The sequence below is a fragment of the Halichoerus grypus genome, chromosome 13, assembly GCF_964656455.1.
Source record: "Halichoerus grypus chromosome 13, mHalGry1.hap1.1, whole genome shotgun sequence".
In the NCBI taxonomy this organism is placed as follows: Eukaryota; Metazoa; Chordata; class Mammalia; order Carnivora; family Phocidae; genus Halichoerus; species Halichoerus grypus.
Window position 1 is genome coordinate 68,788,335 of NC_135724.1, and position 14,145 is coordinate 68,802,479.

General features: G+C 56.8%; 1 protein-coding gene across 1 annotated transcript in view; it reads right to left on the reverse strand.

The window, feature by feature from the left end:
- The window catches only part of BCR (BCR activator of RhoGEF and GTPase), a 119,777-nt gene that overhangs the window by 19,316 nt on the left and 86,316 nt on the right, over positions 1-14,145 (reverse strand). Inside the window, exons 9-15 of the mRNA XM_036077897.2 lie at positions 10,276-10,397; positions 9,090-9,258; positions 8,415-8,534; positions 7,381-7,456; positions 5,853-5,957; positions 5,126-5,200; positions 1,741-1,838 (exon numbers count right to left, since the gene is read on the reverse strand). Coding sequence (XP_035933790.1) covers positions 1,741-1,838; positions 5,126-5,200; positions 5,853-5,957; positions 7,381-7,456; positions 8,415-8,534; positions 9,090-9,258; positions 10,276-10,397 — 765 coding nt within the window. The remainder of the gene's footprint in view (positions 1-1,740; positions 1,839-5,125; positions 5,201-5,852; positions 5,958-7,380; positions 7,457-8,414; positions 8,535-9,089; positions 9,259-10,275; positions 10,398-14,145) is intronic.

Here is a 14,145-nt window from a genome sequence, read left to right on the forward strand (position 1 = left end):
CAGAAGTTACTTCCCTGTGAGCACCCCACTGTGGCCCAGTCTGAATGCTTCTGGAAGCTCTGAATGCCTCTAACACCTAATCCAAATTCCCTAAGCCAGAATGTCAAAGGACAGTCCCCACACCACCTACATCAGAAGCTCAGGGGTGCTGGTTACAAGTGCAGATGTTCTATGGACTTCGGGTGATAATGATGTGTCAGTGCAGGATCACCAATTAGTGGGGGAGGCTGTGCATGTCTGGGGACAGTGGGTATGTGGGACATCTCTGTCCTTTCTGCTCTGGACCTAAAGCTGTGGACCTAAAGCTGCTCTAAAAAGTCAGTCTATTTGAAAGGGGAAAAAAAAACCGACCCAGGGATGTGATACAGGAGAGAGGAAAGAACCGCTCTTGTAGGCTTCCAAGTCGCCTACTGTGGGACGTGCGGTGATAACTTTCTCCCCCATCGCCCCAGGATATCTTCGGTAAATTCTGCATTTCACACCAGTGCTGTCGCAGGCACAGGTTTGTGGTGGGGAAATGCGAAGAGGGTGACGGAAAAGAAAAAAGGAGAGATTTCTGAGCCCGCATCGGGGTGGGGAGGGCGCGTATGCCAGGAACATGCAACACTCCTGGACGATCCAGATGCACACGCAGGCCGGCCACCAGGTGACCCGCTGGTCTGGAACCCTCCATGCCTTGGTTCCTTGAGCCTCCACTGCCGGCTCTTACCTGAACCCTTTGTGCTGTGTCCAGGACCCCTCCCTCACTGCCCCTGTCAGTCACGGCCCTCTTGCTCCCTGCAAAGCCTTTGGTGGCTCCATCTGGCTGTGCTGCTCCCTTGCCGTGGCAGCCCCCACCCTTTCTGCAGGGACGCCCAGGGCTATCATGCCCGGGCAATCCTATGGGCTCCCCGTGCCCCAGTCCTACTAAGGCATCGAGTCTGATGATCAGAGTAGGGCACACCAAGAAAGGAGAGCTGGGGGCTCACGAGCCACATGACCCGAGGTGTACCAGGCAGCCAGGTGGGACTTAGCTGCTGCTTCTGCAGGGGGGTGGGAGGTATGCCCCCACCCATATCTTCAAGCATGAGGCCTTTGAGGGCCACAGCTGCTCCAGAGACTGGGAAATGGCATTCTCACGGATGTGGCGACTTCATCAGTATTGGCCACTCTGTAATCATTCCCGTACTCCCAAAGGCTCAAGGCAAGATAGTAAGCGAGTTAACAGCTCCCCAAGGTGAAGGAGAACAGAGCAGCAAACTATACAAACCCAACACCCGGGGACAGGCAAATCAGGTCCCTACCCCAGCCACAGCTGGCAGAGCCCCAGGCTTCCAGAAACCAAGAGGATCACAGGGCTCATTCCAACTTCCAAGGAAAAACGTTATGGAAACTTACCAAGTAAACACTAAGCAATAACAAAGGCAGCAGAAAAACCCTTTTAAGTTCGTTTTCCAAAAAAATAGGCTGTTTCTTTGTAATGGGGGGGGGGGTGTTGGATTCTCAGGAACACAGAGATAAAATCTCTTGGACTAGTCCCCCCTCTCCTCCCAGGAGATTCCTGGCATGCTGGTGGAATGCTGGTGGCGGCGCCTGTGGTGGTGGTGGTGGGGGGGGGTTGGGGTTGGGGGGACGGGCACGGAGGGGGGAAGCCATCAGGGAGCCCTAGGTGTGGGGCGGGTGTTTCAGACTCTCCCCAAGGACAAGATCCTGGCCTGCCTGCCAGGGCCAGCATGCAAGACATGCCCAGTAGTACCTCACCTCGTTCCAGTTGGGCTCCGCTGTGTCTCTATAAACGCGTGTCTTGGCTTTATTCACAAAATAACCAAAGGAGTCCACCTCCAGGGTGCAGTACAGATCTGTGCAAGGGCGACACAGGGAAGGTGACCGCGCTTTTCCACAATACCCGCATTTTCTATGAGAGCAGGGGTTATTTTTGTAGGGGGCCAAGGGCAGGCTGCCCCAAGATGGGCCACTGTGACATGGAGATTATTCTGAGCTGAAGAGAAACTTTTGCCCTTGCCTTAACTACATAGAAGAATCTAGATGGGGGGGGGGTCCTTTCTCAAAATAAGGGTTATGAGCAAAAATAAATTTTATCTGAGTGAGCCATTGGTACGGCAGGGCAAACATCTGTTCTTTTTCTTTTTTTTTTACTTTACTTAAAGATTTTATTTATCTGTGAGAGAGAGAGCGCGCAAGAGCACAAGCAGGGGGAGCAGCAGAGGGAGAGGGAGAAGCAGGCTCCCCGCTGAGCAAGGAGCCCTATGCGGGACTCGATCCCAGGACCCTGGCAGATGCTTAACCAACTGAGCCACCTGGGCATCCCCAAACATCTGTTCTTATTGCCCTGTGATATGCATTCCTTTCCTCTCAACTCCCCGACCCCTACCCCCTTCTCCTTAGTTCAGAATGACACATATGCCTCGTTTTGCCTGACTAGCTCTATAATTTCCATCTTCGTGTGGATTTCCTGTGTGTACGCTATTAAACTGAATTTTCTCCTGTTAGTTGGTCTCATGTGAATTTGATTCTTAGTCCAGCTGAAAGGACCCTTGAGGGGCACAGGAATTCTTGTTCCCTGACATTTTCAAAATCAGAAAAAAAGTGGCCTTAATTTTCTTCTTTTTTTAAGATTTTATTTATTTGAGAGAGAGAGAGTGAGTGAGAGGGAGAGAGCATGAGTGGGGGAGGGGAGAAGCAGAGGGAGAGGGAGAAGCAGACTCCCTGCTGCAGGGAGCCTGACGCAGGGCTCGATCCTGTGACTCCGGAATCATGACGTGAACTGAAGGCAGATGCCCAACCAACTGAGCCACTCAGGGGCCCCTTAATTTTCTTTTTAAAATAAAACAACACACCAGCGGCTAGCACAAGCCCCAGCACCTCATGCAATGATTCCACCCCGTGGTGCAATTGAACCAGCACCTCTCAGAACATGTGTTCACTTGGTCCCTTGACAAACCCTGACTAAAGCCTCTATGTGAGCAGAGCCCCATGGCTGGTGACCTGGGCAGAGATGAACGTGCCATTACCACAAGAAGGACGATGCATAGAGAAGGCTGGGGCGGGGGAAAGTGCCTACCACCTGCGCAGTTTGAGTTTACCAACTTAATTGGGGCAAAGGGTGCTGCAGGCCAGGGCAGGGCACTGAAAACAGCTCCGTGCTGGGAGAATTGTGGGGTATGGGGGGAGTGGAGGTAAGGACCAGGGAGGAGGCCACTGCCGGGGTCTGGATGAAGGGTGGGGCAGGTGGCCAGCGGTGATGAGGAAACTCCATTGATGGAGAATGTCATCTTACTGATATGACCAGTAAACCAGATGGTGGTTTCTGGCCCGGCCATGGGGTGGAGGGTGGCACTTCTCACTGGGGCAGGACAAAAAAGAAGAGGAACAAGTTTAGGGGCCCAAGTGATAGGTTCAGTTTGGGGATGCAGAGTTTAGAACGTGGGATGCTGAGGACACAGATGGAAAGGTAACAGAGGGGGCCCAGGAGAGCCAAGTGGGGATGGAGAGGCAGGTGCCAGGCATCATCTGCGCTGTCGATGGAAAGAAAGGTCCCTGGGCGTAGGAAGGAGGGAGTATATGCAGTGAAGGCCCAGATGGAACCCTGGAAAACACCAGCATTTATGTGAGGGGGGCGTGGGGCAGGTGCGCCCAGGGGAACAATTACATAACAATTACAAAAACTTTTTACATGAAGTCCCCATACGACTTTACGGGGGTATAATCTGCATACTGCATAACCCATCTGTTTTAAGTTTGGGGATTTTTAGTAAATTTAAACACTTGTGCAAACAGCCCTGCCACTGTTTTAGGACACTGCCCTCTCCCCACAAGAAGGCCCCTTGGGTTCAACTGCAGTCCAATCTTCCTCTCACCCTGAGCCCCAGGAAACCCCTGCCAGGCTGTCTCCAAATTGTGCCTTTTCTAGAAATTTCTGACACGTGGAATGACACGACATCTAGTCTTTTGAATCAGGTGTCTTGTTGGGAATAATTCTCTTTCGATGCATCCCTGTGGCTGCCTGTATCAGTCCTCTGTACCTTTCTACTGCTGAGTGCTCTCCGTCGTGTGGATGAATGCGGTGTGTTTTATGCGAACACGCCCTCATCTCTCTAGAGGAAATACCTAAAAGCAGGGTTGCTGGGTCACACGGTACATGTGTGTTTTAACTTTTAAGAAACTGTGAAACTGTCTTCCAGGGTGGCTGAGCCATTTCACAGCCCCACCAGCAGAGTGTCTGAGGGTTCCAATTTCTCCAAATCCTCACCGACATTTGTCACTGTGCACCTTTTTGATTATCACCATCCGGGTGGGTATGAAGCGGGACCTCACTGTGGTTTTAATTTACATCTCCCTACAACCATGAGCATCTTTTCACGTGCTAATTAGCTACCTGTATTTCTTTGGTGAAGTGTATTCAAATCTTTTCCTCATTTTTAAAAACTGGGTTGTCTCCTTTGTACGGAGTTTCTGAAAGTTCTCTATATGCTCTGAATATAAGTCCCATATCATGTGTATACACACACACACACACACACATATACATATGGTTTGTAAATACTGTCTTCTAGGCTGTAGCTCATCGGCGATTTCTCGGTCAGCTTTGCGGCGTCAGTGGGAAAGGTCAGCAGCACAGTGCCTGTCCTGCGTCCTCCTACAAGGGGCCCCGAGGGCTCGTGTGGAGGTGGCATGCTGAGGGGTGCAGAGTGTGCGGCCCTGGACTGAAATGCAACCAGCCCCGCTGCTCCGACAGCTTGAGCACCTGCAAGGCGCTCCCCACCTCGGAGGGGTGGGAGGAAAAGGGAATTCGTTTAGCTGTCAGCAGCCAAATCTACTCTGCTGGCTGGGTGAAGGCGCTGCTGCCCACAGCTTGGAACCCCGCCTGTATTTTCCTGTCTGTAGCAGACTCCACTGCCTGCAATGACAAGACCCGCCTGCAGGGGGAGCAGCTCAGCAGCTCCTACGTCTGGTCTAGAGACTAGAGACCAGAGACCCGCAACAATCCACTCCAGGGGTCAACCCGCATGGGACCTCACAGGGTTAAGGATCCAAGGCATCTGATGATAATCTGAGTCACGACCCTGGTTCCTCACAGCCTCCAGCTCAGTGTCCTGCCGTCTTCCTCCCCAAACTAACCACTTACTTGAGCTCTGCTTAAAGCCGGTGGCGGAGTGGACGATGACATTCAGGAACCCGTACAGCCCTGGAGATTCATCATCTGTACAAGAGAGCGAAGAGGTGAGCATCCATTCTCCTGAGAGAGGGAGGCGAGTGACAGGCTCTGCTTCAAAATCAACCCTCAAGGGGAGCACCATGTGACTGCCATTTGCTCAGCATGAGGCCAGGTGATGTCACGAGCCAGAAGCATATCCATTGTAGCCTCTGTCTCAGGGACCTTAGGATCTGAGTTGGGTTCGCAACACGGCAGACCGGTGACTGAGGTGAAACATAATAAGGTTCCCAGGACAGGAAAGCGGAGGGGTGGCATGTGACATGGATGTTGTGCATGTACATGCATGTGCACAAGCATATACCTGTGAGTGGGAATGAGTGGACGCAAGTGTGTGCACGAGTGAACGCAAAATGCAGCATGACCAAAAGTGTGGACAGGAAGCCCCTGGCTGGGAGGACAGGGCAGCGGGACCAGACCCAGAGCACAGAGGGTCTGAGATGTGTCGTGTGACCAGGAATAAAGTCACGGGTCTCCTCAACCACCCAGCAGCTGGAGATAGACCACCCGACCCGTCCCATCCACTCCTGGGAGAGGCCGACAGGCCCTAAGCAGCACACGCATTCCTTCGAGAAACCCACAGTCCCAAAGACAGTGCTGACAGCAGAAAGGGACAGCAGCCCTTGGGAGGACAGCCCACCTTCTTTGTTGATGGTCAGTGGAATGCTGTGGACGGTCTGAAGCTTGACACACGAATTGGTCAGCATCTGCAGCTCCACGGACGTCAGGGAGAAGCTTTTGAAACCTGAGAGGGTAGAACCCAGTGCATCACAACCAGCCAGTGTGCATGGCTTCTCAGACTGCCGGGACACCCAGAGGGTGTTCTCTGATGTCCCTGCGCTGGACCTTCACCACACCCTGGTGATGAGCTGTGGTGGCCAGGAGGGGGCGACCTGCTCCAAGAGAGGAGCTGGTAAGTGGCCAAGCAAGGCGTGGCCTTGGCCAAGGCTCGGCTCAGAGGGCAGGAGGAATTAGCATAAGACTTGCAAACACAAGAGCTGGCCTGCACCTAAGCACAGCCACAAGGCAACTGGGAGAGGATGACCGGGAGTATCTTCCCACACAGACACCCAGCATATCCCCGCCCTGCGCCAATGAGGGCCCCTGTCTCCACCAGGTTAGGAAAAGGGGCTCATTTCTGTTGCAGCGCTGAGCAGGGAATAAACGCTGCCATGCTGCAAATAGTTGGGGTTCCCTGGTTATAAAAGCAAACCCAGGACATGAGCTGGGGCAGGGCAGCAGGCACCAGGAGTGCCTCATCCCCCAGGATGCAGGGGCACTGCAGGGGGAAATGGCTCAGCACAGGCAAGGATGATAAGCCCAGAGGGATGGGAGCTCAGGACAGGGCAGAGGCGTGTGGAGCTCCCAGCCCACCCGGGACACAGTGCTCAGCCCCGGCTCTCTCTGCAGGCACTCTCAGAACAGTGCCACCCGCAGCACACCTGGGAACCTCTCAGCAAGGACGGCTCAGGAGTCCCGAACCATACAGCTGGGGTGCAGGGGAAGGACCCAAGCAGCTGCAGCCCCAGGACCTACGGCAGGGTCTGCCTTTCCATCCCTGAAGACTGCCAGATAGGCCCAGGGCCAGCTCTGAGCTCAGGAGGAGGAGAAAACTCCTAAGAAAGGGAAGCACCCAGGGAAGGGACCATCCCAGAGAGAGTGAGCACCCTATCCTAAGAGTGATCAAGTGCTGGCCCCTTGGACAGGGAGTGGGGCCAGCACACCGTGGCTGCCCAGGCGGGTCCAGCCAAGGGCCCCTTTGGCATCAGAACCTGCTAGAGGGTGAGGGAGGCCTGGGGGTGGGACAGGCAAGGGCGCAGAGGGGCCACAGGGGGCAGGTAGGCATCAGAGTAGGGAGGTTCAGGAGGTAGGCAGGGAATTTAGGGAAGGCACTGGGGGAGAGGGAGAGTTCACAGGGAAGGTCAGAAAGCAGGTGGGGGTGATGTATAGGGAATGCGGGGGAGGCCTAGGAAAGCGGGCACAGAGGGCAGGGCCCTAGCAGGACCTCCTGTCCAATTTATTTTCTGAATCAGAGCTCACGTAGCATCTCACTTGGGTAAGAGCACCACTGCCCAGCCCCTCGGGAAGCAAGAAAAGGCTTGAAACCACAGGAGGAGATGAATATCCAGCCCTGAGGTTCCAAGTTTCTCCTTGCAGATGCCACTTACACTTCTTCTGCTGCTCTCGGATGTTCTCCCTCCACTCAGCACGCTCATAGTCAGAGGAGATCAGGAACGTGTAACTCTGGGGGGCGAGAAGGAGAATACACCCTGGTTACCTCTGCTCCCGCTCAGGCGCCACTCCCTGCCGCTGTCCATACGGAGTCTGGCAGTGCACCCCTCCAAGGCACAGGGACCTGGCTGCCAGAGGCTGGCTGGAGCCTGGTGGCTGAGTGTGCTCACAGCTTGGCTCGTGCTTCTGGCACTCTCCACCCTTCCTGCCAGCCGGGCTTCAGGCCCCAGCTCCCGTGGCCCGTGCAGCTCTTCCTCTGGCACCGATCCCCTGCCCGGACTGCCTGGGCCACGGCACGGCATGTTGTGGCTTAGGGCCACAGAGAAGGTCACCAGGTGGGATCTGCAGAGGTGAGGGCCGATGCCACCCTGACCACCTGCGTCCAGTACACAAGCCCTGAGCGGTGACCCAGAGACGAGGCTCTCACAAAGCCCCCAGCTGCCTCCCCCTAGGCTGCGTGCTGACAGCTATGAGCGATGCCCAGAGAGGGAGAGGCCCGGGCTCCAGATGGCACTAGGAGTCAGACTCAGGAGAGAAGGTCCCCCCCTCAGGCCCACAAGGTCCCCAGACAGAATCCCTGTCCTGAGGGCCAAGTCTGCACAAACCTGCGAACCCCCTGCCCTATTCAGACTTCCTGGAGACCCCACTACCTCCCAGCTGTGAGGGCTGAGCCAGCTACCTGTCAATCTGGGGGCTTCGGCCCAAAGCACCAGGCAGAGGGACACACGGGTCTGGGGGAGCCATACCGAATAAGCCCCTCTTGGTGTGGGAACGCCCTCCAGAGGAAAAGGGCTGCTGTTGTACAGGCCACAAGGGAGCCAGGGAACCCAGCTGCGATGCGGCCGGGTGCTGGGTCTCGGCCACAGCACAGCGAGGTTCCAGCTAGATGGGAGCTGGGGGCCAGGAGGGTCTGCCTGGGCTAGCAGCAGGAGGCCCCGGCTGGCTGAGCGAGACCGTGGCGGGCGCTCACCTTGCCGTTGCGGTTGTGGACCCTGAAGGCCATGCTGGGGGACATGAGTAGGAGCAGCGACTCCTGCTCTGACAGCTTCTTCTTCAGCCTCTCGATGGCCTTGCTGCCCTTGTTTGCCCTCTGTGGGGAGAGGCCACACAGTCACGTTTCCATTCCGGGGGCCCAGTGCCACCCAGTCCCGTCCCCACTGCTCCCAGAGCCTTCCTCGGCCTACAGGGTTTGCGGTATGGTAGGCCAGCAGGTGGGGGAGGGGTGAGGAAGACCCCTGTCCTGCTGAGCCCACCTCAGCCAGGCATCCCTGAACCGAAGCTCAACCTTCTGGGGACCCACCTTGTCTGTGGCCACCGCATGGTGCCGGCTCTGGTCGGGGTAACCCTCTATGCGAATGCCTCATCCTCACCGTTCCCTCTCCAGAAACAATCAGGGGCCTGCCTGGGGCAGTCCAGAACACCTAGAGGGGCTGATCCCCCTATCTGGGACTCTCTCCCCATCGGTGCAGCTGGGCACCTCCCCCACCCCACACGCTGGATGGCTCCAAGCCTGACGGTGGGCCCGCAGGGGTCCCAGCACGTCCCCGAGGCCAGAAGTAGGTCAGATACCCAGATACCCGTGCTCGAGGGGTTGCTGCCGCTCTAGCTGCAGGGCCTACCCTTGCTCCTTCCCAACTGGTCTCACCTTCTCTCTCTGGATATCATTCTTGATCTGGGATATCTTGATCTTCATGGCATCCAGCTCCTCGTCCAGCACCAGAGGGATGCTGGGAGCTGCCTCCGACTCGTCCACCGTCTGGAAGCTGAGATCCGTGAGTGGGATGTACCACTTGCAGTCATACTGCTGGGTTTTGCTGGGTGAGGAAACAGCACGTTAACACGCGGACTGCTTTTCTTTGCTAATGTCACTGTTCTCAAGAGCCAAGAAAGCCTAAGTTTGAGGCTTGCATGGTTTATAAGACCTTAAACCCACCTTGTGGTCCATGCGACAGGCTGGCATAAGGCCATCGGCCAACACTGGTGACCCAGCCCTGGTGACCCCTAGCAATGGGCACTCTGCATGTGTGACTTAGGCCTGATCCACTTTATCCTGGGTTGATGGTGGCGGCTCACGGGCTCCCTGACGTGGGAGCACATCAGGGGCATCCACTGCCCTACAGGACAGGACTGCAGACGCCCCCAGAGCCGTCGAGTTTGAGGAGCTACAGATCTACCGGGGGTAATCCCCTGCCATGACAGAAGGGGAAACTGAGGCTGTCCTCTGAGATGACTGATTTAAAGCTCTCAGTACAGTAGCGGCAGAATGAGGGAAAGAGCCCAGTTCTGGTCTTTCTCAATATGACCTCTTTTTTCCATTCCAGCTGGTGCAACCTGGGTGGTCTGATCCCCGGGAGGGGTGTGTTGGGGGGGCGGTTTGTAGCCTAGGCTGAGAATAATTTAGAAGCTCTCACCAGGTCTGGGGAGACAAAGTACAGGGATGGTCTAGTGATGCCCGCCCTGCTCCACTCCGTCACCTGCCTGTCTGCACCAGATCTTGCAGCTCCCTGACCTGTCACTTACTCTTCCTGGGTCATGACTGGACAGTCCCCCAGTAGTACCTCACAGGTAGGTTCCCCTTCCATTGTAGGAGATAACAGGCTGGTCACTGATCCTGACCTAGACTGTCCCCACCTTGTTAATGGTGGCCTTTCACCCTGAGCCTGGTATCGTGGCCGGCTGGAAACAATGTAACCTAAAGAAAGTGGCCTGGCCACATAGTTACTGAACTCTTTAGGCTCACTATACGAGAGAAAAAAAAAAAAGCTAGGTTTCTTTCATCTATGAAACCAGTCCCGGCCGGCCCACGGGATGGGCGCCATGTGGGCACTCACCCTCCACTCTGCTTCTTGAGCTTGGTGCAGAGGAGCAGGTCGGTGAACAGGAAGACGTGGCGCAGCTTGCGGGCCCCCTCCACCAGCTCCACCATGAAGCTGTCCTTTAGCAGCTGCCGGTGCTGTGGGGTGGAGTGGGGGCTTGAGTTAGGGCAGCGGGCCAGTGGGGGGGCTGGGGGGGCTTCACTGCCTTAGCCTCCCACTCTCAGACCCAGTCTCCAGCGCTCCCCGTCTCGGCGAACACACACTCTACGCTTTCCTCTTTGCAGCAAGTTTCCTTGGGTGCTTGGCCTGTGGAGGAGGGTGAGTGGACAGGGTACCAGCTGTTGGCTTGGAGGCTGGGGAGGGGGACATCACAGCTATGTCAGTGGTCTGCAAGGAAAACGATGTGAGCAGGGTGTGAGCAGGGTGGTCCCTGCCTCTGTGGGGCAGCGAGTGGAGACCCAGAATGGGCAAGAGGCCAGCCATGGGAGGGACAGTCTCGCAGAAGGGCTATCATAGCACAGGCCCACAGCGAGAAGATCACGGGTGGGGCAGCCTGGTGAGCGGGGAGGAGGTGGGGGCCCGGAGCGCTCCAAGAAGGGGACAGCCTGACAGTCATGGGAGAGGCCGAGCTTACTTCTGAGGGCAGCAGGAGGCCAAGCAGGGGGCCCACAGCTGGGACCCCATGCCCTGGGTTTCCTAGGGTCAGTGCCCACTGATGGGCAGAAGCCCACATAGGATGCCTGGATACCTGCAGCCTGAGTGTGAGGGGACCTGCCCAGGGCCCACTGGGCCTAGCCCAGGCAGGAGGACAGGAGGCATGGCCTGCCAGCAAGCCAGGTGCCTCGGCACCTGCGTGCTTCACGTGACAGACGAGAACACTCCCACTGGCTCACAGCTCCAGGGGCTGCTGAATGGCACACCAAGGTAAGTTGGCAATTCATCCGAAAAAGAGTACCCAGCACCTCATGAGGGTCAACGCCATGCCGTGCCAAGGACTCAAAAACAGGATGAGAGGCTGACATGGCGAGCCTTCCCCATGCACATTCCAGGTATGCGGTGCGAGCACATGGCCTCATCATCGGATGTGATCCCCACAACACCCTGTGGGCAGGTCCTTATGCCCATTTCACAGAGGAGAAATGGGAGCCTCGGAGAGGTTTACCACCTGTTCCAGACAGCACAGTGAGTGAGCAAGTGGAGACGCTTGGCGGTCTCTATCTTGGGAACTCAAAAGCACATAGGAGAGAGACCAGATGCTTAGCAGGAACCCAGCCACCCTGGCTTCTGGAGGGTCAGGTACGTACATCGGAGTGGGCAAAGACCCAGAGCATCTCCCCAGCAGGAGGTATCCCCAACCCCTAGCCCCCCATATGCTTGGCAGGCCCATGCCTGGTTCCACGGCCACCTGTAGCCTCAGAGCCCTCTTGGGGAGCCTGGGCCTCCCTGAACTCTCCCAGACTCTCTGCAAGAGCTGGAGCCAGCAGAGCCACCCAGAAGCAAGTGTAGCCTGGGCTGGGCCCCAACACTCCCAGGTGCAAAGGCCACACGTCCCTGTCACATTCAGCTCGGCTCACAATGGCCAGCTGGCCCCTGGCTCCAGGGAGCGAATGATTTAAACGGGAGAGCATTAAGTTTTGGAAAGGCTGGAGGACGGCCTGCGTGCCAAGGCCATGACTCATGGTCACTCACCCTCTCCCTGCCTGCCAGGGGCAGACAGCCCACCTGGCACTGGAGCCCACAGGAAGCAAGAATGTGTGTGCACCTGGAGAAATGTCCACACAGAGCTGGAGATCCTGGGGCAAAGCCTAGGGCAAACCTGACAGCTGGGTCCTGGTCAGGGAGCAGGTCTGCGAAGGCTCCTGGGACCCTGAAGTCCCAGAGGAATGAACGGACAGACGTCTCCGCAGCAGGGATATGACAGAGGGTCTTCCAGCCCAGGAGGCAGGGACCAAGGGACTCTCCGTGAGGGAACATGGATCTTCTCTCCATACAAAGGGGCTGAGCTTCTGGCCACCACCAGCAGAGGGCCCCTACGTCCAGCTCAGAAGTGGGCTCATCCCCTCTGCCAGCAGGTCAGAAATGCCCAGAGTCCCAGCAGCGACCACCCTCTCCACCCCTCAGCTGGCCCACCCTCTCTCCCTGCAAGGTCCTGCTGCTCACACATTCAGCTGAAGCGCCGCATTCATCCTCCACAAGATTACTGAGTGTTACCCTGGTGCTTGGGGCAGCCCACACACCTGCCCTGCTGTGTGGAGGGGACGCAAGGCTGACCGGGAGGAGCACATGGCCCCCCCACCTGGGGCTCAGACTGCAGCCCTGGAAGGCTCTGAGAGGCAGACTCTATTTTGATACTATGACAGTCGCCAGGCCCCTCCCCGTGAACTCTTGCCTATGCAAACCCTCATCTGAGAGAAGCCCCAAAGCCAAGGGTACCCCAACACTTCCCAGCCAGCCCACTGCCCCCAAAGCATCCCAGTCCAAGCCCTGCTCTGTGCCACGCTCTGTCTCCAAGGGCCGTCCAGAGCATGAGTCGTGCATGTCCCCTGCCAGACCCTTGCGGAGTGCGGGTGGTGGACAACAGTGGCTACGTTCAGAGTAAGGCTCTTTCACTGTGAGTTTTCCCTGTCACGTCACAGTTGCCCTCTCTCTGGAGGAAGCACTGGGCCTTGCTTCTGAACCCCAGGCCACCTTGGGGTCTTCCAGCATGCCGGAACAGAATAAAACCAGCAAATGGGTAGGAGGGGTCTCCCAGCCTCAGGAAAACAGGCCCCCAACTACAACACCAGCAAATCCACAAAGGCAGCCTGGACCCCGGCAGAGGGACAGAGTCAGGGGAGCGGCAGGGCAGTAGGCGAGGGGAGTGGGGGGGGGGGCGGCGGGCATCACACTGTCTATTATTTCCCCAGGCCCAGAGGTAGTCCTGAGGCACAGACTCTTAAGGCTGGTGGTCCCACCCCGATGCACAGTCTAGGGCCCTGACCCCTGGGTAGATGTTTTCTGTTGCTCGGAGCCCAGCCCAAAGCCCCAGGTGAGGAGGGATCCTGCTGCTGAAACAGGCCCGTGAAGAACAACAAATTCCTATTGGCACAGATACCATTTCAGGAAAGAGAAAGGCCAAGGGCAGATGATCGGGGAGGAGGACAAACACGAAGGAGGGATGAAGAAGCTGCAGGCCCAACAGCGAGTTTGTGAGGGGCTGCTCTGCCCTTTGACTGAGGCATCTGAAGGGCTGCCGGACCCCGCGGCCATCACTTGGGCCTCCTTCAGATCCCTGGCTTCTGCAGAGACGCCCTGCCAGCCCACATGGGACCAGTGTAGAGCCGGGAGGCCAATGCCTGCCCAGGAGACGTCCCTCTCGGAAATGCTCACCAGCCCAGTCCTCAGCACCAACATCCAGTGCGCCCGCCAGTCAGGTCCTCCAGGGGACACAGGCTGGGCCACAGCTTGGCTGCACCGGTTCACGGCCCCATGGCATTGTGGGCTGTGGTCTAAAGATGGCGTGAAGTCGGGTGGCTGGAAAGGACTGTTCCTTTGCCTCAGCATCTTGTGCAGAGCAAACACCCCTGGGTAGAGCTGTAGGAGAGACCCAGAACCCGCTGGACCCCAGGATAGGGTAGCACCATACTTCTCGAGGTCTAGGGGACAGTGACTCAGAAGAGCCAGCCCCTTGGGACCAAAGGAGTGTGTTTGTGCGAAAGAGAATCCATGCGTCTCTGTGTCTCTCTGTGTGTGTCCCCATGTAGGCAGGCATGTCTGTGTGTGTGTATCCCTGTCAGTGTATGGATCCTGATTTCTGTGTGTCCCCGTGTATGTGTCCCTGTGTGTCCCCTGTGTATATGTATCTCTGTGTCTCTGTGTCCTCATGTGTGGGTCATGTTCCTGTGT